General features: G+C 53.4%; 1 protein-coding gene across 1 annotated transcript in view; it reads left to right on the top strand.

Moving 5' to 3' along the window:
- LOC133348314 (rabphilin-3A-like) overlaps nucleotides 1-22,164 on the top strand; it is a 98,034-nt gene that overhangs the window by 71,784 nt on the left and 4,086 nt on the right. Inside the window, exons 13-18 of the mRNA XM_061561055.1 lie at nucleotides 3,744-3,998; nucleotides 16,003-16,082; nucleotides 18,380-18,454; nucleotides 19,812-19,921; nucleotides 20,482-20,608; nucleotides 21,241-21,303. Coding sequence (XP_061417039.1) covers nucleotides 3,744-3,998; nucleotides 16,003-16,082; nucleotides 18,380-18,454; nucleotides 19,812-19,921; nucleotides 20,482-20,608; nucleotides 21,241-21,303 — 710 coding nt within the window. The remainder of the gene's footprint in view (nucleotides 1-3,743; nucleotides 3,999-16,002; nucleotides 16,083-18,379; nucleotides 18,455-19,811; nucleotides 19,922-20,481; nucleotides 20,609-21,240; nucleotides 21,304-22,164) is intronic.

The following is a 22,164-nucleotide window of genomic DNA, read 5'->3' as shown; positions in this document are numbered from 1 at the left end:
CACACACAAAGTCTGAGACACACACACACAGTCTGAGACACACACACACAGTCTGAGACACACACACACAGTCTGAGACACACACACACAGTCTGAGACACACACACACAGTCTGAGACACACACACAGTCTGAGACACACACACACAGTCTGAGACACACACACACAGTCTGAGACACACACACACAGTCTGAGACACACACACACAGACACACACACACAGTCTGAGACACACACACACAGTCTGAGACACACACACACAGTCTGAGACACACACACACAGACACACACACACAGTCTGAGACACACACACACAGTCTGAGACACACACACACAGACCACACACACAGTCTGAGACACACACACCAGACACACACAAGTCTGAGACACACACACACAGTCTGAGACACACACACAGTCGAGACACACACACACAGTCTGAGACACACACCACACAGTCTGAGACACACACACACAGTCTGAGACACACACACACAGACACACACACACAGTCTGAGACACAACACACACAGTCTGAGACACACACACACAGACACACACACACAGTCTGAGACACACACACACAGTCTGAGACACACCACACACAGTCTGAGACACCACACACAGTCTGAGACACACACACACCGTCTGAGACACACACACACAGTCTGAGACACACACACACACAGTCTGAGACACACACACACAGTCTGAGACACACACACACAGTCTGAGACACACACACACACAGTCTGAGACACACACCCACAGACACACCACACACAGTCTGAGAACACACACACAGTCTGAGACACACACACAACAGTCGAGACACACACACACAGTCTGAGACACACACACACAGTCTGAGACACACACACACATTCTGAGACACACACAACACAAGTCTGAGACACACACACACCAGTCTGAGACACACACACACAGTCTGAGACACACACACACAGTCTGAGACAACACACACACACAGTCTGAGACACACACACACAGTCTGAGACACACACACACAGTCTGAGACACACACACACAGTCTGAGACACACACACACAGACACACACACAGTCTGAGACACCACACACAGTCTGAGACACACACACACAGTCTGAGACACACACACACAGTCTGAGACACACACATCACGACAGCACACACACAGTCTGAGACACACACACACAGTCTGAGACACACACACACACAGTCTGAGACACACACACACAGTCTGAGACACACACACACAGTCTGAGACACACACACACAGTCTGAGACACACACACACAGTCTGAGACACACACACACATGACACACACACACAGTCTGAGACACACACACACAGTCTGAGACACACACACACACAGTCTGAGACACACACACACAGTCTGAGACACACACACACACAGTCTGAGACACACACACACAGTCTGAGACACACCACACACACAGTCTGAGACACACACACACACAGTCTGAGACACACACACACACAGTCTGAGACACACACACACACAGTCTGAGACACACACACAGTCTGAGACACAAACACACAGACATAGTCTGAGACACAAACACACAGACACAGTCTGAGACACACACAGACACAGTCTGAGACACACACAGACACAGTCTGAGACACACACACACACAGTCTGAGACACACACACAGACACAGTCTGAGACACACACACAGACACAGTCTGAGACACACACACACACAGTCTGAGACACAGACACAGTCTGAGACACACACACACAGACAGTCTGACGCACACACACAGTCTGAGACACACACCACACAGACACAGTCTGACGCACACACCACACAGACACACAGACAACAAAGACAAAGACAAAAGCGCAGTCTCTTTTACTCCGTCTCTCGCTCTCACGTGCGAATGGATAAAAAAAAATCGCTAAATAAATAAACACACGCACACACTCTCTCTCTCGCTCGTTCTCTCTCTCTTGCGAGCGAGAGAGAGAGGGCGAGAGAGTGAGAGAGCGACGCGAGAGAGAGCGAGAGAGGGAGGGAGGGAGGCAGCGAGAGAGCGAGAGAGCGAGGCGAGAGAGAGATGAATATGAGGCGATAGCGGAGACAAAGGGGGTGGGCGGGGGGAGCGTTCGAGCCGGGGTTCGTTTCTCTTCGCGGGGACACTACAGCACAGCGGACCGGTCCGGGGGGTCACGGCTCATCTCGACTCCGCGGCTCATCCCGACTCCTCGGCTCATCCATCAACAGGCGCGGGGACAGGAGCTCGCAAACTCAGCCGAGAGACCGGGGAACGATCATCATCAGCAGCAGCAGCATTATCATCATCATCAGCAGCAGCATTATTATCATCAGCAGCATTATCATCATCATCAGCAGCAACATTATCATCATCAGCAGCAGCAACATTATCATCATCAGCAGCAGCAACATTATCATCATCATCATCAGCAGCATTATCATCATCATCAGCAGCAGCATTATCATCATCAGCAGCAGCAACATTATCATCATCAGCAGCATCATCAGTAGCAGCAACATTATCATCAGCTACACGCGGTATCGTCGTCCATGACAACCACAGCGTTATCTCATATTTACGCCACTAGCGGAGAAGTCAATCAGCAACATCATCATCAGCAGCAGTATAATTATTATCAGCATCAGCAGCAGCATCATCATCATCAGTATTAGCAGCATCGTCACAATCGGTGGCCAGAGCAACACCCTTTAAACAAATCCGTCATTCGCAGCGGCAAAAATCAGCATCCTTGACATCATCATCATCACCGTTCGTCGTCATCAGCATCACGAGCATCATAAGCATACGCCGTATCACAGGAGCATTATCAAATATGTTTGTCATTAGCGGTGGTATGAATGAGCAGCATCATCGGAATTGAAATCATTTTCATCATCAGAAGCAGCATATGCAGCATCAGCTGCCGATATTCCAGCAACAGCTGCATTGTCATATACTCCCTATGAGCAGTAACATCACTCAACATCATCGACAGCATCATCATCATCATCACCGTTCATCATCATCAGCAGCAGCAAATTCATCGTCATCATCAGCTGCATCATCATCATCCTATCCCGTTAGAGGAGTAGAATCGTCGTCATCATCATCATCATTATTAACAGCGGTATCATAAATTATTACCACATTGTTTCAGCATCGCTAATTATAATCATCATCTTCTCCGCCAGGAGCAGCATCAATCATCGTCACCAGCGTCGGTATCAATCAGTGTCGGCACCAGCTGTTGCTGCTGCTGCTGTTATTGCTGCTACTTCTACAGCCGCAGCAGGAGAGGACCGAGTCCGCCTGCTTGCACTGCCACCATCACCAAGTACCACCACCACCGTGGCGACCACGCATCCACCATCAGCGGAACTGCCACCACCATCACCACCATCACCACCACCACCACAACCACCACCACCATCCACCCATCCACGCGCCCTACACCATCACCACCCACCCACCCTCCACGCGGCACTATCACCAGCAGCACCACCGCCACCATCACCACCACCACCACCGCCACCACCCACCCTCCACCCGACACGATAACCAGCACCGCCGCCGCCGCCACCACTGCCGGCGCCGGAGCCCCAAGGATGGAGCTCCGCATCTGGGACCACATGGCCATCGACGTCTGCCCGGAGCCCATCCGCCCCATCAAGCAGATCTCTGACTACTTCCCCCGCGTGCCCTGCTCCTTCCCCGCAGCCATGAACCGCTCGGGGGCTCCGGGGGCAGTCACGGCGGGGGGAGCCGCGGGGGGAGCTGCGGACGGAGGAGACGCGGCGGCGGCGACGATGCGGGAACGAGAGCGACTCCAGCAGATTCAGGCGGAGAGAGTGGAGCGCGAGAGGGGGGAGCGAGAGAGGGCGGCCGTGGCGGTGGTGGTGGCGGTGGCCGCGCCCGTCGAGTCGGAGCGAGACGTGGATCGAGACGATGACAGCGGCGACTCGGATGACAGCAGTGAGTGCGCGCACTGCGCTTGGCACATGCACACGCGCACGCGGACACGCGCATACATCTCCCATATAGCTTCTGACGGAACGTCGGGGAAAGTGCCGTTCGCGAGAAGCGACTGTAAAAAACCGGCACGGCACACGAGGGCGTGGGTGGCCAGCACCACGCGCGGCCGCCTTTGTCTCCCTTCGTAGCGATGGTTACGCACCGCACAAAGCAACTCGCTTAAGGCGGAGTCGACCTAGGGGATGCCCAGAGGGGAGACCCAGGTAGACCGATGGAACCGTGCGAATATTCTCCACCGTGAGCGGGAATCGAACTCGGGTAGCCTGATTCGTAACGCAGTGCGCTAACCACTTCACCGCCGCTCCGCACGCATATTTCATACACGCGCACACATCCACATGGAGAGAGACGACATCTCCCACAGCCCTGCAGCTCAGACTCTTGAGTCGCATCATTGTTAAAATTAGATCACCACGTCAACCGCCTGCAGATCTCTCATTAATTAGGGCTCAATTAAGGGTCAAATACCAATCAAAGGTTAATAATAATAGTAATCTCAACCTGTAACACTGCATGCGTAGCACTCGCTCGCTCTCGCGGAGTGACGAGCGGGAAGGGAGCAGCAGCAGCAGCCACGCGGTGGTGAGAAGCCGGCGCTTACCAACAATTGGCCGAGCTCTGCGTTCCTCTACATATTAAGGTGTTCTCGGCCAATCGAACGAGTGATTTGTACGTGGAGGGGAGTGATTTACATGAAGCACCCGGACAACAACAAAATAAAGCCACGCGCGTGTGCGTGCGAGCGAGGGGGTGGGTGGGGGAGGGCAAAACTCAAATCCCATACAGATGGAACAGATGGAGTTTAGTCCACATTCTTTTTATTTTTCTGTACCGCCACCTGCTGGCGAGTCGGGGTATACGCGGCACTTCCTCTGTGCGGTGACCCACCAACCCCTCTCCGCTGCCTCCACAATGCGGGATTACAGGCGGTGGAACGTGGCATACAAAGACAAAGGCCCCCCCAACCCATCCACCCCGTGTAGCCTTCACAGACTTTTGGCAGCAAGTGTTGTGAGTTGTGCCCTTGCGGCTTTTCGCATCAGCTGTCGCGGACGGAACCCAGCTGCTCCGAACGAACACGTTCAAGTTCAAGTTCATTTATTTGGTATAGCCCTGTGAGACATTTCGACTCTTGAATCGGGTGCAACCGCAACAAACAAAAAACAAAAACATGAACAAGAAAACATCTTAAAGTGAATATGTGACTATGTGCAAACCTCACATAGTGCCGTGAGGGTGAAGGGAGAGGTGTCAAGGCCGTTCGCCTCGCCACTGTTTGTTCCCGGCCGAGATTCCCGTGTTCTGTTCAAACGAGCCGTTCCGAACCTGCGTTGTGCATTCTTGTTCCGAACCTGCACGCGTGATGAGTTTATTCGGAGTAAGTTTCATCATCATCATTATCAGCAGCAGCAGTCCGCCGCTATTTATATTATTGCCACATGTTGAAGGGTGCCGTCTCCAACTATGAGTCGCTTCATCTCTCTCTGCTATGAAGAAGAGTGATTGCCCGAAACGTCGCCCATTGTATTGTTTGGGCTTTTTGGAGGCGGTTGTTGTCTTTGAGATCCGTCGGCTAAAGCGAGCAACCATTTAATTCTCACCGATCTGCTGTGACATCTGACTCACTCGAATCGTGATCATCGTCGGCCATGGTCAATCCACTGCTGGATGATTGCCGGCCCAAGTCGCCGCCGCCTCTTCACTACCCTGTGATGTAACGACCCACCCGAGCATCCCGCAGCACGCGACGATTTGTATCGCTCCATCTCCTCCTCCGCGCGCGGCCCTCACACCGACGCGTTCCATCCCTTGGCTGCTGCTGCCGCTCCGTTATTACTCTCGACCATCCGTCATCGTCAGCCTCCCTCCAGCCGTGACGCGTCCGGCCACAATCAATCCCACAGCCACTGGCGGAGCCAATGGGGGGGGTGGCACGTGCCCCCCCCGTTGATCCAATCGAAATCCCTAATTTCGATCGGATCATTGGGGTTTATTAGTAATAAATCGGCATTTTGCGACCCCCACTGCCACTGTGTAGCATATTATTACGTGCCAGGGACTCTGAGATGATAGGACAATAGTCTGAGTCCATAATTGGCAATAAGTAATGGCAAAGCAGTTACAAGTGACTCGCAGAATTGTGCGCAGTTGCGTATACAGCACACGACTTCCCTGAAGGCATTCACCTTCAGCGAGCGCGATGCCGATCACACGACGCGGTTCGAATTCGACCCTCGATCGATGGCTGCGCAATCGCCGCACACGCGTCGAATAAAAAGCGAGGGACAAGTCCTTACTCACTAACAACTCCTCTATCACTTTTTCATTGATGGAGGGGTTGCCCCCCCTACTGAAAATCCTGGCTCCGCCATTGCCCACAGCGGCATCTCTCTAATTTGTCGAGAAATCGCGCTCTGCGTGGTCCATATCCCAAGTGAACGCGGAGCGTTGGGTTAACAGTTGGGGCCAACGTTGTTGGGCCAACGTTGGGCGAACGTTGCGCAAACGTTGGGTGAACGTTGGGTGAACGTTCAGTCAATGTTCGTAACACGGTTCCAACCAGACATGCTAACGTTGGCCCGACGTCGGTTGGCACGCTTGCCGGGATGGTGTCTCGTCTTCGTCCGTGTTCTCTGATTCGCGTGTTTCTCTTTTCTGTCTCTCATTGTCATTCCCAGCGTGCATCTCCCACTCACACTTAGACCCCCCCACCCCCTCCTTCACCGCCGACTCTACCACGTTCACCACCTCCACCACGTTCACCACCACCACGTTCACCACCTCCACCACCACCACCACGTTCACCGCCTCCACCATCCACGTTCACCACCTGCACCACCACCACTTTCACCACCTGCACCACCACCACGTTCACCACCTGCACCACCACCACCACCACGTTCACCACCTCCACCGCCTCCACCACCACCACCTGCACCACCACCACCACCACGTTCACCACCTGCACCACCACCACCACGTTCACCACCTCCACCGCCTCCACCACCACCACCACCTGCACCACCACCACCACGTTCACCACCACGTTCACCACCACCACGTTCACCACCACCACGTTCACCACCACCACGTTCACCACCACCACGTTCACCACCACCACCTGCACCACCGCCTCCACCACCAACTCCACCACCACCACCACGTTCACCACCTGTACTGCCTCCATCACCACGTTCACCACCTCCAACGCCTCCACCACCTGCACCACTGCCTCCACCACGTTCACCACCTGCACCGCCGCCACCACCTGCACCGCCACCACGTTCACCACCTGCACCGCCACCACCTGCACCACCACCACGTTCACCACCTGCACCGCCACCACCTGCACCACCACCACGTTCACCACCTGCACCGCCTCCACCACCGCCACCACCTGTACCGCCACCACGTTCACCACCTGCACCGCCACCACCTGCACCACCACCACGTTCACCACCTGCACCGCCTCCACCACCGCCACCACCTGCACCGCCACCACGTTCACCACCTGCACCGCCACCACCTGCACCACCACCACGTTCACCACCTGCACCGCCACCACCTGCACCACCACCACCACGCCGTCACTCTGCTTCCTCGCACACTTGTTCAGCTCCGCGTGCCGTGCACTTTGACCGCGTCCGCGCTGCTCCGAGTCGCCGACTGGCGGCGCGGCGCGTGGCCGCGTCTGTCCCCGCGGCACCCCTCGCCTCGTGTCGCCTCCACGTCGCCGCTGCTGCTGCTGCTGCTGCTGCCGCTGCCGCTGCTGCTGCTGCGCGTTCCTCGTTTTTCATAATCCCGAGACGCCCGCGATAGATCGGTGTTCATTCCCAGGTCGGCGGGCGCGTGTGTGTGCGCGTGTGTGCGCGTGTGTGTGCGCGTGTGTGTGTGTGTGTGTGCGTAATTGTGTGTGTTTATGCGCGTGTGTGTGTGTGTGTGCGTGTATGCGCGTGGGTGCGCGTGGTAGTTTTGCATGTTTCCACCTCTCTCTCTCTGGCGTGCCATCATCGTCATCATGAAATCGCATGTTCTATCCACTGCTGGATGAAGATCAATGCGGGTCCGTGTTGATTCCCGATGGCGCGCCTCGTAGTCTTGAGGCGTGACGGGAGGAGGCGGAGGGTTCACCTCCACCGGTGACCTCGACGCGTGACGCGGCGCGAGTTATGGCCGGGGTGAGGGGGTGGGGGGTGGGGGGAGGGGGTGTGGGGTGGGGGGAGGGGGTGGGGGAGGGGTGGGGGATGGGTGGGGGATGGGGGATGGGGGGGGCGGTGGGGTGTAATGACGGAAGGGGCTGCCTCCATCTCTCCTCTCTCATTCCTCACCTTGATCCACAATCTCCCTCTGTGGCGCGTCTCTCACATCTCGCTCACGCCGTCTCTCCACACCGTCCCACGCCGTTCCGCGATTACAACTCCTCCCCTAAGTCTTGTTCTGCATCTCCCTCCTCTCCGCGTCACCCCTCCTCGTCCTCTCTCTTTCTCCCTCCGTATCTCCCCACGTCTTCCTCTTTCACCAAATCCTCCCTCTGCCTCCACATCCCCACCGATCTTCGCGTCTCTCTCTGTCTCTCTCCACATCTATCCACATCTCCCCCCTCTCCCTCCACTCCCTCCACTCCCTCGACATCTCCACCCTCTTCCTCTCTCTCTCCACATATCCCGCTCTCTCCACATCTCCCTCTTGTTGCATCTCTCGATGGACTGGACAGGTCGTGACGATGATGACGAGACGCCGCTTGTGTCATCTTAAAACCATTACTCCCGGTGCCCTGTGTCCTCGGCACATTTATTATAAAAACTAAAATTAACCCGCTCGTAAATATTAGCCCTGACCCTAAGTGAGATACACGACGGATACGTGAATACATCTTCTATTCGTCCTATCGATTTCCCAAACCCCTATTACCGGAATCAAATAAAAAAACCCGATATTAAATTATAGCCCCCCGCCTTTGTCCAACCATCGCTGGATGAAGCCCCCCCACCCCCCCTCCCACCTCCACCCCCCACCCCCACCCCCCCCCCCCACCCCCCACCCCCCCACCTCCCCCCCCACCATGCCATCGCTGGGTGAAGTTGGCCTGTCCATACTTCACCACGCCGGTCAGTGCGAGTCGGCGGGAAGGGAAGGCAGCGCTGGATTGGCTCCGATATATCACTCGTCACTGAAGGTGCGCTATGTTGTTGTGTGTGAGTGTTGAACCTCTTTCGCACCGTACGTAGCCAACCGTGCCAATCGGAGGTGCGATATTTGCCGTAGCAGCGAATAAAAAAGGCAGCATTTTTGGGGTGGAGCTGAACAAAAAATTCGGGGGAGTAATAATTTTTCAATCTGATTTTATCTCCATCTATTTATGTCTCTCTCGCACTCACTGACTCGAGACTGAATAATTTTTGTTATCTAAGTTGCTAAGGCCCCACTGAGCAAAGCAGCTCCATCCCAGGGACGTCCACAGGGCAATAGTGCTGTCAGCTACATCGCGTTTCACAGAGATCCATAGAGTTACACAGAGATCCACAGAGTTACACAGAGACCCATAGAGTTACACAGAGATCCATAGAGTTTCACAGAGATCCATAGAGTTTCACAGAGATCCGTAGAGTTGCAGAGATCCGTAGAGTTACACAGAGATCCGTAGAGTTACACAGAGATCCGTAGAGTTACACAGAGATCCGTAGCGTTTCACAGAGATCCGTAGAGTTACACAGATATCCGTAGAGTTACACAGATATCCGTAGAGTTACACAGATATCCATAGAGTTACACAGAGATCCATAGAGTTTCACAGAGATCCATAGAGTTTCACAGATATCCATAGAGTTACACCGAGATCCATAGTTACACAGAGAGCCATAGAGTTTCACAGAGATCCATAGAGTTTCACAGAGATCCATAGAGTTACACAGAGATCCATAGAGTTACACAGAGATCCATAGAGTTTCACAGAGATCAATAGAGTTTCACAGAGATCCATAGAGTTTCACAGAGATCCATAGAGTTACACAGAGAGACATAGAGTTTCACAGAGATCCATAGAGTTTCACAGAGATCCATAGAGTTTCACAGAGATCCATAGAGTTTCACAGAGATCCATAGAGTTTCACAGAGATCCATAGAGTTTCACAGAGATCCATAGAGTTTCACAGAGATCCACAGAGTTTCACAGAGATCCATAGAGTTTCACAGAGATCCATAGAGTTTCACAGAGATCCATAGAGTTTCACAGAGGTCCATAGAATTTCACAGAGGTCCATAGAGTTTCACAGATATCCATAGTTACACAGAGGTCCATAGAGTTAGACATAGAACAATAGAGTTACGTAGAGACTCAGACCACAGGTAGTGGAGGTAGGTGCAAGACACGGAGGGGTGGGATGTTCAAACTAACCAGGAGCGTAAACATAGATGGTTGAATTTCGATTTAAAGCTTTCGTGACTGCAGGGATTCATCTTCTTGGTTCTTTCGGTAAAGTCACGTAGAAGGGAAATAATAACATAATAAAAATAAAACATAATTATGTTGTTCACGCAAGAGACCACGGGCTACGCACGCGAAATCAGCTGGTGACACGGCAGTGGTACCGGGCGTCGCGGTCTCGCGATGTTTACTACCTCGCCTGGTACGCAGGAGGTCGCGGGTTCTATCCAGACCCTGACGACGCCTGCTGTATATTCGGAGTTTGCGCGTCTCTCTCTCGCTCCTCGTGGTCGCGTAGATTTCTTTTCCCCGGGTCCTCCTGTTTTTCCCTCCACATTTAGAATCGACGTCACGCGTCAGGCTGCTTTAAATGTCCACGTGATGAGCCGCTTTGTTGAGCTATCATTTGTGGCCAGGTCGCTTCTGAACAAAAGAGCTGTATAGCTCAGTGGGGCCTTACGTGGTAAAATAAAAAAAAGTTAAACAATGTATGTATATTGATTTAAAGCTTTCGTGACTGCAGGGATTCATATTCTTGGTTCTGTCGGTAAAATCACGTAGAAGGGAAATAATAAAATAATAAAAATATAAAACAATAAAATTCTCACGACGTTTCGACTGCAACACAAGCAAGACATTTTTTTTTGCTGTGGATTTCACACCTGATGATGATTGCTTGTGTTGCAGTCGAAACGTCGTGAGAATTTTATTGTTTTATATTTTTATTATTTTATTATTTCCCTTCTACGCGACTTTACCGAAAGGACCAAGAAAAATGTATGGATATTTAATTTATTTGCACCATACGGGGCCAGCCGTGCTAAATCCGAGACTGGAGTGGAGCGGATTTTTTTCCCCTTGCAAGCGTGACCTGGGTCAGCAAAAAAAAAAACTAAACCAAATTTTTTTTGACACAAAATAAACAAAAACCAATGAAGCAGAGAGAAATCGTTAACCAAAATAATGATGACTGTTGCCACGTGGGACATCGAAGATATTGCACAAACGTAAATCCATGTTATAGATCATCATCATCATCATCATCTACAACATGTCTCCTACAGTCGACTAGGATCGAGGATGGGGAGATGATTGGGAGATGAGGAAAGAGTGACGAGATGGGGGGTAGCGAGCGCAGGGATGGGGTGAGGACCGTCTCCCCTCCTCCGTGGTGGGCGACTCCACAGGTTCAGTCACTCGGCCGCGACGGAATAAATTAAATTGGTGATTTGTAAAATAACAGGAAAATTATTCTGCGAAATATCCAGGAGGACCGCGCTGAGTCTCGTGAATCTTATTCAGGAGGGTCCTGCTGCTGCTGCTACTTTTTTTTTGTTAATATATAAAGATGTTTTCAGCCCTCCCAATTAATGATGAGGTGTGTTTATGACACCACGTGGAAGGGGAGAAAATAACATTTTTATTTTTACCAGTTAAGGCCTCGCTGAGCGATGTAGCTCTTTTCCAGAAGCGATCTGGCCACAATTAATATCTCAACGACGTGGCTCGTCACGTGGACATTTGTCGCAGCCAAATACTCTGAACGTTTCTAAATGTGGTGGACCCGGAGAACAATCCACGCGAGAGAGAGACGCAAACTACAAATATACAGCAGCAGGCGTCAGGGTCGCGATCGAACCCACGACCTCCTGTATACCAGGCGAGGTAGTTAACATCTACTAGCCACCGCAGCGCAAAGGAGGAAACCGGAGCACCCGGAGAAAAACCGCGCCTTGCGCGAGGGGGCAAGACTCGTTCCCCCGTACAGATGGAAACGGATGGCGATCAGTCCACACTTTGCTGTACTCCCTTCTGCTGGCGAGCCCGGAGTAAATGGGCACTTCCTCGACGCTCACGGGAAGGGAGTTTCACAACATCCGTGCGTGAGCCACCAACCCGAGCCCTTCACAGCGCTGGGTTACAGGCAAAGACAAAGATCCTCCGTGTAGCCTGAGCGGACTATTGGGGCAAGTGCTGTGAACGAGCACCTTTTGAAGGCGATACGGCACACGAGTGGAAATAGTCGAGCCCTGACCGCCTTTATCTCCCCAGTTTGTGATGTTCACACAGCGCACCAGGTACTCATTTTAAGGCCGGACACCTCGATACAAAGGAGGGAAAATCGAACTCCGGGTTACGGGGTTCGCAGAGCAGTGCGCTAACCACTGCGCCACCGCTCCTCAGACGTTTGGAATGAATGCTTGTACGGCATTAATATACTCATATATATATATACAGCATATCTACAAATACATACACGGCCACTCATCCGAGACGCACACACATCAGAGTAAATGCACACACAAGTAGGCACCCATACGCATACATAAACACACATACACAGACAAAGATCCCCCGCATGGCCTGTAGCATTACCGCTTGGGGCAAATGCTGTTCTAGCGAGCACCTATTTGAGACCGGGACGGCACACGAAGGGGATGCGGTGACCAGCACCACACAAACACACAGCAACTCAATCGTGGCACACACACACACAACAGCAAAAGATTCCCGTAAAGAAGTGTAGCCTGCCGGGGCAAGTGCATACACGTTGGCCAACATCGGTGAAGGGCAGCAGTGCTGTACACGGGGGTTTGACTCCGTCTGATCTCCAGGCGCGGCACCTGAAACAATGAACACGATTCCTCAATATTGTACCCCACCCCCGCCTCTGTCCACCCAACAATGTATGCATGGGTACATCGCAGTAAAGTCTGTGATGTGGGGCGCCACGGTGACTCTGGGATGTTAGCTACCTCTTCCGGTATACAGGAGGTCGTGGGTTCGATCCCGACCCTGACGCCTGCTGCTGTATATTTGGAGTTTGCGTCTCTCTCTCTCATCATCATCACGGTGGCTAGGAGATGTTAACTACCTCGCGTGGTATACAGGAGGTCGTGGGTTCGATCCCGACCCTGACGCCTGCTGCTGTATATTTTGAGTTTGCGTCTCTCTCTCTCATCATCATCACGGTGGTTAGGAGATGTTAACTACCTCGCCTGGTGTACAGGAGGACGTGGGTTCTATCCCGACCCCTGACTACACCTGCTGTATATTTGGACTTTGCGGTGTCTCTCTCTCTCCCCGTGGTCACTTGGATTTTTCTCCGGCTCCTCCGGTTTTCTGTGCACATTTAGGAGCACGCATTTAGAGTCTTTGGCTGCTATAAATGTCCAACATTGATAAGCCACTTCGATTAGCTATCATTTGTGGCCAGGTCACTTTTGAAAAAGAGCTATATACTGTAGCTCAGTGAGCCTTACATGGTCAAGTAAATAGTTTAGTTTGTAGTTTAGTTGAAAGCCAGTTGGAAGGTGGGGTAAAGTGTGGGTACTCCCACCTCTACGGAAGACGTCTGCCCAATGTGGAAGAGTAGGCCAAACTATCCCCTATAGGGGGCTGTGTGGCGCTTCCCCGCACCTCCAATTAGCACGGTTGGCTACGTACGGTGCGAAAAAAGTTCAACATAGTTACATGCAGGAGGCCTCTTCTGTCAGCAGTGACGTCGGCCAGCAATTGCAGGGCTGCGCCTTCATCTGTTACATTAGAATATGTATTCACACTTGGAGGAATCTGATGAGTTATAAAGCTCTTTTTCACAGATGTTCACGCACCGCCACTCACCCTTGGTACATAGGTTCTCGGTCGTAACACATTTACAGACACAGGTGACGGTATATATACACACGCGCACACACGTACATCTATTAGACTGGATATACTCCTAAAGATAGGTCGGCTAATGCGACTTCCATTCGCTCTCAGTGAGCTCCGTTAGCTGGAAGCGACCTCCATTAGCGCAAGTACACGCCCGTTATATTTCCCCATTATAACGTGCAGTGTAATCTTGACCTCAGCGCGAGGGGGGTCAAGGTTAGGGTCGGGATTAGGGTCACGGCAATACACGAAATGTAATAGAGCGGCGGGGAGATCGTGATTTCATGACAATGCAGCCCCGCGCGTTTCGCTCCCACCAATGAGAGAAGGCGCGTGTGTCGGTTTCATTGAGTCCCACGCGCTTTCGTTTCCACCAATGAGAGAAGGCGCGTGTGTCGGTTTCATTGAATCCCACGCGCTTTCGTTTCCACCAATGAGAGAAGGCGCGTGTGTCGGTTTCATTGAGTCCCACGCGCTTTCGTTTCCACCAATGGGAGAAGGAACTTGTTATATTTTTTATTAATTTTAATTTCATTTTTTTACCTACGTGATTTTACCGAAAAAACTAAGAGTATGAATCCTTGCAGTCACGAAAGCTTCAAATCTAGAATTGTTATATTTGTTGTCGACTCCTGGTTATAGACTCTGTACTCTCCACTCTGTACGAGTGGAGGAATGACTGTGGTCTTGCCCCTGTTCTGCACCTTCAAGTGGGGCTCCCGCTACAATTCCTGCTCTAATTAATGCGAGGATGCCTTTATTAAATAATCAAAGCGAGAGACGTCTAATGAGATGCTGGGCGCATGGGTGAAGATGGAATTGGCGGGGGGGGTGTGTTGTTTGTGAGTGTGCACGCATGTGTGTGTGTGCGTGCGCGACACCAGTGACGATTATCTGAACCGGTCCTGGGCCTCCCCGAGGTCGACTGAGCCTCAAATGAGTACCTGGTGTGGTGTGTAAACATCGCCACTGGAGAGACAAAGGCGGGTGGGTGGGCGTGGTGTTGGCTACCCACCCCCTCGTGTAACGTTCCGGCCTTCATAGGTGCTCGCTCACAACAGTCTGTTACAGGCTACACGGGGGGAGATCTCTGTGTGCACACGTGGATGTATCTGTTGAAATGGAAAATGTCATCTGCGCCGCCTCCGCCTCCCACAAAGATAAAGAACGGCAGATTTACACCTTCGTGCCCCCCCCCCACCACTTCCTCCCCCCCCCCCGCCCCCCCCGCCACCCCCACCAACAAAGCTCCCTCACTCTCTTCGCTGCCGCGTGTGTGGGACCGCGATGATTATGCTGATTTAGCGCGGTTTGCTACGTACGGTGCGAAAGAAGTTCTACATACATGATGGTTTTATCCCTTTTTGCTAAATCTCTGTTCACGGTTTGGCATCTGTACAATGAAATGGAGAATATATTTCCACTTGGATTGTCACGCATGGCGACGCCTTGGAACACGCACACTCCAAATATACAGCAGCAGGCGTCAGGGTCGGGATCGACCCCACGACCTCCTGTATACCTGGCGAGGTAGTTAAAATCTGCCTAGCCACCGTGATCATGATGAGAGAGAGAGACACGCGGACTCCAAATATACAGCAGCAGGCGTCAGGGTCGGGATCGACCCCACGACCTCCTGTATACCAGGCGAGGTAGTTAACATCTCCTCGCCACCGCGAGTCGCTGGTGCTGTGTGTAAACATCGCTACTGCGGAGGCGGCCGTGCCTGGGGCTGCCCACCCACCCCCTCATTGTGCCGTTGGGTTCTCGATAGCAGCACTTGCCCCAACAGTTTATTGAAGCGACTACACGGGGTATCTTTGTCTTTGTGTGCGTGCGCGTGTGTGTGTGCGTGTACTGCAGCTACTCTGGGCACGCTGGAATTCACTCTGCTCTACGAACAGGCGAACAACGCCCTGCACTGCACCATCATCAAGGGCAAGGTGATGGCGGTGGTGGCACCTTCTCCTCCTCTTCCTCGTCACCCACTCCCTCCTGCGCCAGTTTTGCGGATAAATGATTTGCTGCTGCCCGCGGTGGCGGTGGCACGCAGCGGTGTTGCTGGTGCGATGGAGGCGATCGCGGCAATGTCGAGTTGGGTGGTGGCAGTGGGTTGAGTGGAGGAGGGTTGAGTGGATTGACGCTACTGGGCAGTCGGAGGAAGTCGCCCTTCAGCAACAGCGGTTGGCGGAGGAGCGACGCTCACGTATACATGTGGAACTTTTTTCGCACCGTACGTAGCCAACCGTGCTAATCGATAGTGATCTGGCCTACTTCTTCCACGTTGGGCAGACTATTTTGTAGCGGTGGGGGTCCCCAAGCTTTAACCCACCTGCCAATTTACTCTAAACTATTTTTATTCAGCAAGTAAGGCCCACTGAGGGATATAGCTCTTTTTCAGTAGCAACAAAGCTAAGCCGGCTCCAGCCTGGTTCATCGTACACTCGATGTCTGGCGAATAGCAGGCGACGCAGACACGGCCTGCGATGTAGCCAAGCGGTTGCTGTGCAAGCGATGGATTTTTTAAAAAATCCATCTGTGTTGAGTTGCGCCTGTAAAATATCCGCGTAGTTGGAAGGTGGAACAATAAACCACGAGGATGGACACGATGAGGGTGGGGGTGGTGGTGGGGGGTGGTGGAGGGGGGTGATGGTGGGGGTGGAGGTGGTGGTGGTAGGGGTGGTGGTGCTGGTGATGGATGGGGTTTCCTCCCGCCCACCCGAAGCCGTTAATGGAAGCGGCCAAACATCCCAATGTAGCGGCACCCTACCTAGACAAAATAATCTTGAGATTTCTTGATGAATGGAATTGTTGTTATCGTTCTTATTATTATTATACGATGTTGGCATTTTCGCAAAAAGGCGGCGCTGCGGTTGACTTAATGGGGCTCTGAACCCCGTTCATTCGAGTTCGATTCTTCCCTGGGGTTGCAAACAGCAACATCACAGAGGTTGTTACCCGTCCGGCACCGCGGGCGGTAGGGGGTAGTTTGACCATACTTCACCACGCCGGTCAAACACTCCCCTCCCCTTCCTCCCCTAGCCCCACCCTCCCCCACCGTGACCCACTCCGCGGGGAGGAAGCCTCCTTGCTGCCGTGAATTTGACAAAGGGCCGCAAAGAATTATTGGCGTGCATTTTCATTGTTATTAAAAGTTAAAATGTTGATATTAATTATGTTACTTATTCGTATTCATATAATTCCCATTCTCTCCACCCAGGGATCTCTGCCCCCCCCCCCCCTGTCTCGCCATCGATTGCCCCGCGTCTCTGCGTCCAAATCCCTCCTCCTCCTCTCCCCACGTCTTTGACGCGACGTGAAATCTTAACGCGGCTGGCACACACCCACACAGTCTGCCGCGGGAGATCAGAGGGATGGGGGGGGCCGGGAGATACGAGAAAGATGCTCTGGAATGTGGGAAGATCGTGGGAAGACCATCCAACCGCAAGCAGCCATTTTATTTTGCAAACAAATTAAACAAAAAAATATTCCCGTGCGTAAAGCAGCTTCCAGAAATCGGAATCTTGATTTAGACTGGAAGAATCCTATGAGCTGTGAAGCTCTTTTTGTCGCAGATGTCCAGCCACCCACCCCACCTACCCCACCCCACCACACCCTACCCCACCCACCCCACCACACCCCACCTACCCCACCCCACCCCACCTACCCCACCCCACCACACCCCACCTACCCCACCCCACCACACCCCACCCATTTGATGAATCGTCACGGTTCGATAAAATAAATCACAAACAAAACACTCACCACATTCGTCAACAACGACAGTGTGTGCGCGCGCGTTGCCTTAAAAGGAAACGCGTAAAAATCATGCGACGTTTCGGGAAACGGCCCTTATTCATTGCACACACAAATGATTGAAAAGCAGACGACGGAGCGTCACGTTTGAACGCGCCTCGTGTGGATGGTTTCCCGACGTTCTACGCTTTCACAACCACGAGGGCGTTCGGTCGCTTTTGCTCCGTTAGCGCCCCCCCCCCCGTACAACACCAGCGCCTCATTTGCATGTCATTTGCATGTCATTTGCATGTCGTCATTTGCGTAAATCGTAAAAATCATCGATTTCTCGAACAGGTGGGACAGCGCAGCAAGTAGGTTGTACGTTCACCACCCGGCTGCCAGCGTGTGTGAGTGTGAGGTGCTCGCTAACAGCACTTGCCCATTTAACAGGCTATACCGGGGGGGGGATCTTTGTCTTTGGTGTGCGTGCGCGCGCGAGCAGGGACTCAAGCCCATGGACTCAAACGGTCTCGCCGACCCTTACGTGAAGCTGCATCTCCTGCCCGGAGCGAGCAAGGTGCGGGAGAGCGAGGGCGTGGTGGGCGGTGGGGGATGGAGGCGAGGGGGGAGGGCAGGGGGGGGGGCGAAGGGGGGAGGCAAGGGGGGGGGGTCTGGGCTGGGGGTGAGCGATGAGGTTGGCAAAGGGAGGGAGGGATGGTGCGGAGGAGGAGGAGGAGGCAGGAAACTCGCTGGCGATGTGAGTGCAGGGTTTTATCATCGGAGGTGATGGGTGATGATGTTGGGCAGTAGTGGGGGGTGGGGGTGATGGGATGGCTGATCGCGATGGGTGATGGCGAGCGGAGATGACAGGGGCCGATGGGAGAGGGACAGGCGATGGGGAGAGAGTGTGCTCGATTTCGATTGTTTGACGATGGCGAGCAGAGTTGGAAGGGATGGCACGGGTGGTGGCGTAGTTGGCGTTGGCAGGGGGGAGGTTGTAATGATTTGACACGAAGTGTCACAGCGTGATCCCCCCTCCCCCCTCCCCCGCGTGACAATAACGGATGAGTCAATTAAACCGTTGCGGGGGCTATCTATTTATTTATTTATTATTCCAGCAGGTAAAAAACTCGCCGTGCTCCGTAGCTCTTTTTCAGAAGCGACCTGACCAGAAAATGACAGCACCACTAAGCGGCTTATCTCGTGGACATTTAGAGTAGCAGCCAAATCATCTAGACGCACGCCGAGTCTAAACGTGGAGGGGGAAAACTCTGGAGACATGCACACTCCAAAATTACAACAGGCATCACAGGGTCGGGGATCGAACCGACGACCTCCCGTAGACCAGGCGAGGTAGTTGACACCTCGCCACGGAACACTGGCAGAGCCACGTGGGGGTGGGGGGGGCAGGCGCGTCACCGTTTGGACGAGCGCGAGCCGTGTCGGAGCTCGCGGCCACGTATCGGATTAGCGATAGGATTAGGACTGGGCTCGAGATTAGCAGTAAAGTCTGGGTTGACCTAATGACGGAGCTCGGGTCCAGGGTCCAGGCTACGGCCGAGGTCACAGTCGACGCGGAGGAGTGGCGTGGGGGGGTCTGGCGCGCGCCGCGCGATCGGAACGTGACACGACCCCCCGCAGTTCGATTTCCCATTCGCGGGCAACACCAGCGACGAATGTCCGAACCGGCACTGGGACTCCTTTGTGGTGGCGTGTAAACTTCGCCGCCGAGGAGACAAAGGCGGACCGGTTTGTGGTGCTGGCCACGTGTGGCGTGCCGGCCGTCATGGCAAGCTGCTCGTTACCAGCACCCCGCTCCAAACAATTCGTTGACGAGGCTGCACCACGGCCGGGAGGGTGGGGATTTTTTTTTTGTCTCCGTGAGATTTTTGTTGTTGTTGTTGCTGCTGCGAATAAACGAAATGTCCCCGCAGGCGAACAAACTGCGCACGAAGACGCTGCGGAACACGCTGCACCCCGTGTGGAACGAGACGCTCACCTACCACGGCATCACGGACGACGACATGCTGCGCAAGACGCTACGGTGCCCGGGGGAGGGGGGTGGGGGGGGGGCGGTGAAACCGTGCGAGATCCCCGGCCAGAATCCTCCGGAAATGATGCTCCGTGACCCCGTCCCTGACCCCGTGACCCTGTCCCTGACACCCTGACCTTGCTATTCACACAGTGACCCCGTCAATGACACCGTGACCTCACCATATCACCATTAACACAGTGACCACGTCATTGACAGTGACCCTATCATTGCTCATAAGAGTGTTTTTTGGGTTAGATCGTGTAAATATAAATGTCATTAAACCCGTCACCACCCGTCTGTCATTGCTACTTTGACCCCATCATTGACACAGTGACCCCTTCATTGAGACCGTGAACCCGTCCCTGACACCATGAAACTGCTACCAAATGTGCGGATTTCATAAAGTATGTCCCTGCATCCTGAAGCATTTGCGCAAAATCGAGATTTTTGTTTAAAATGTTACGGCCTTACGGTCTACTCCGATAGCGCCACGACCCCCGTCTGTAACGCCGCGACCCCGTGTCTCGCCCCGCGCTGCCCTTTCCTCCTCCGTCGTCGCCGCCGCTCAGGGTGTCCGTGTGCGACGAGGACAAATTCGGTCACAACGAGTTCATCGGGGAGACGCGGATCCCCCTGAAGAAGCTCAAGGCGAACCAAGCTAAAAACTTCAACATCTGTCTGGAGAGGCAACTCCCGGTGAGTGGCTTCTGTCTGCGGCGGTCAACGTCGTGGCAGCAGTGGGGGGTAGGGGAGGTGGTGGCAGGGCAAAAAGTAGCGCTGATGAGCCCCAATAGTGGTGAGGTCCCCGTAAGATGGGCACGCGCCTTCTCCACTTGCTAGAAGTTAAATACGGTCTTGTCTTGAAGTTTACATCGAATTAATTATCATTAACAGCCATGATCTGTCCAGTGTTGGGTTTCGGATAAGAGTTTGGAGGCTTGCAATCGGGACAAAGATTTCCCCATATCGTATTCCAAACTTGTTGTTTTGTATTTGTGCAATGGTCAGTCTTAAAGTGGTCTGCCCGATTCAACTGGCCCTACAGGGAATGTATTGTTTGAGAGCGATTCATGTTTTGTGCAGTGTTTTTAGATTTACCGTGCGATCACATCCAACCATCTCACTCACACACTCACTCACCCGCCCATCAATTCACGAGCCCACCATCTCATTCACTCACTCACTCACTCACCCGCCAATTCACTCTTCCACTACCTCATTCACTCACTCACTCACTCGCCCATTAACTTCCAAACGAGACTCATGTTGGCCTCTTGCGTTCCAAGCGCGACGGACACAATCAAATGGTGCACTTCTCTCCTCCGCAGTCTGCTCGCAGGAGCGGCACTGGGATGGGAGGAGCGCGTGGGATGGCTCTGTACGAGGAAGAGGTGAGTGGAGACACGTGCGTGTGTGTGTGTGCGCGTTGTAACAGTAGGGGGCACAGGCGGTGTATCAGCCACTCATCTCAGTCAGTCGACCCGTGGCACCTGCTGGGTCTGCCCCGTGACCTCCTGCCGGCACTTCACGTGGCCTCAACGTGCACCTAGCCCGGCACAAGCGCCGTGGTGACGTCACCGCCACTTAGTGGCGAATGGCGGTTGTTGTTGTTGTGTGCGCGCGTGCGCACTCACACGCTAAGACTATACGGGGATCTTTATCTGTGTTGCACACACGTGCCCGAGTGGTGGTGCAGCGGTCAGCGCGATGCGCTACGAAATCCCGGCGACCCGAGTTCGATTCCCGATCACGGCCACCAACATCAGTCACGAATATCTGAAGCAGTTCTTGGCCTCTCCTGGGTAGACTCGGCCTAAAATGAGTACCTGGTGCAGTGTGTAAACATCGCCGCTTGGGAGACAAAAGCGGGTCAGGCGGGGTGCTGGCCACCCACCCCCTCGTGTACCGTGCCGGTATTCCAAAGGTGTTCGCGAACAGCACTTGCCCTACAAGTATGTAAAGGCTATACGGGGCGTCTTTATCTTCGTTTGCACTCACACACACACATTGAGAGTAGTGGGGAGCAGTAGCGTAGCCGTTAACGCACCGACGCTACGAACCCGGTGAACAGACTTTGCTTCCCGCTCACGGCCAAACTAAACTGGTCCTGGGCAGGCTGGAGTAGGCGGCACCATGACTATCAGCCGCAGCGAGAGAGGTACACTGGATGTGGTGCACCGGGTGTGGATAGACTGGAGTAGGTGCACGGGACGAGTCGCAGTAGCAGCGGCAGTAGCAGTCGACAGTCGTAG

This window comes from Lethenteron reissneri, chromosome 27 (assembly GCF_015708825.2).
Source record: "Lethenteron reissneri isolate LAM-NWPU_2019-01 chromosome 27, ASM1570882v1, whole genome shotgun sequence".
In the NCBI taxonomy this organism is placed as follows: Eukaryota; Metazoa; Chordata; class Hyperoartia; order Petromyzontiformes; family Petromyzontidae; genus Lethenteron; species Lethenteron reissneri.
This window is presented reverse-complemented; position numbering and strand designations above follow the sequence as displayed.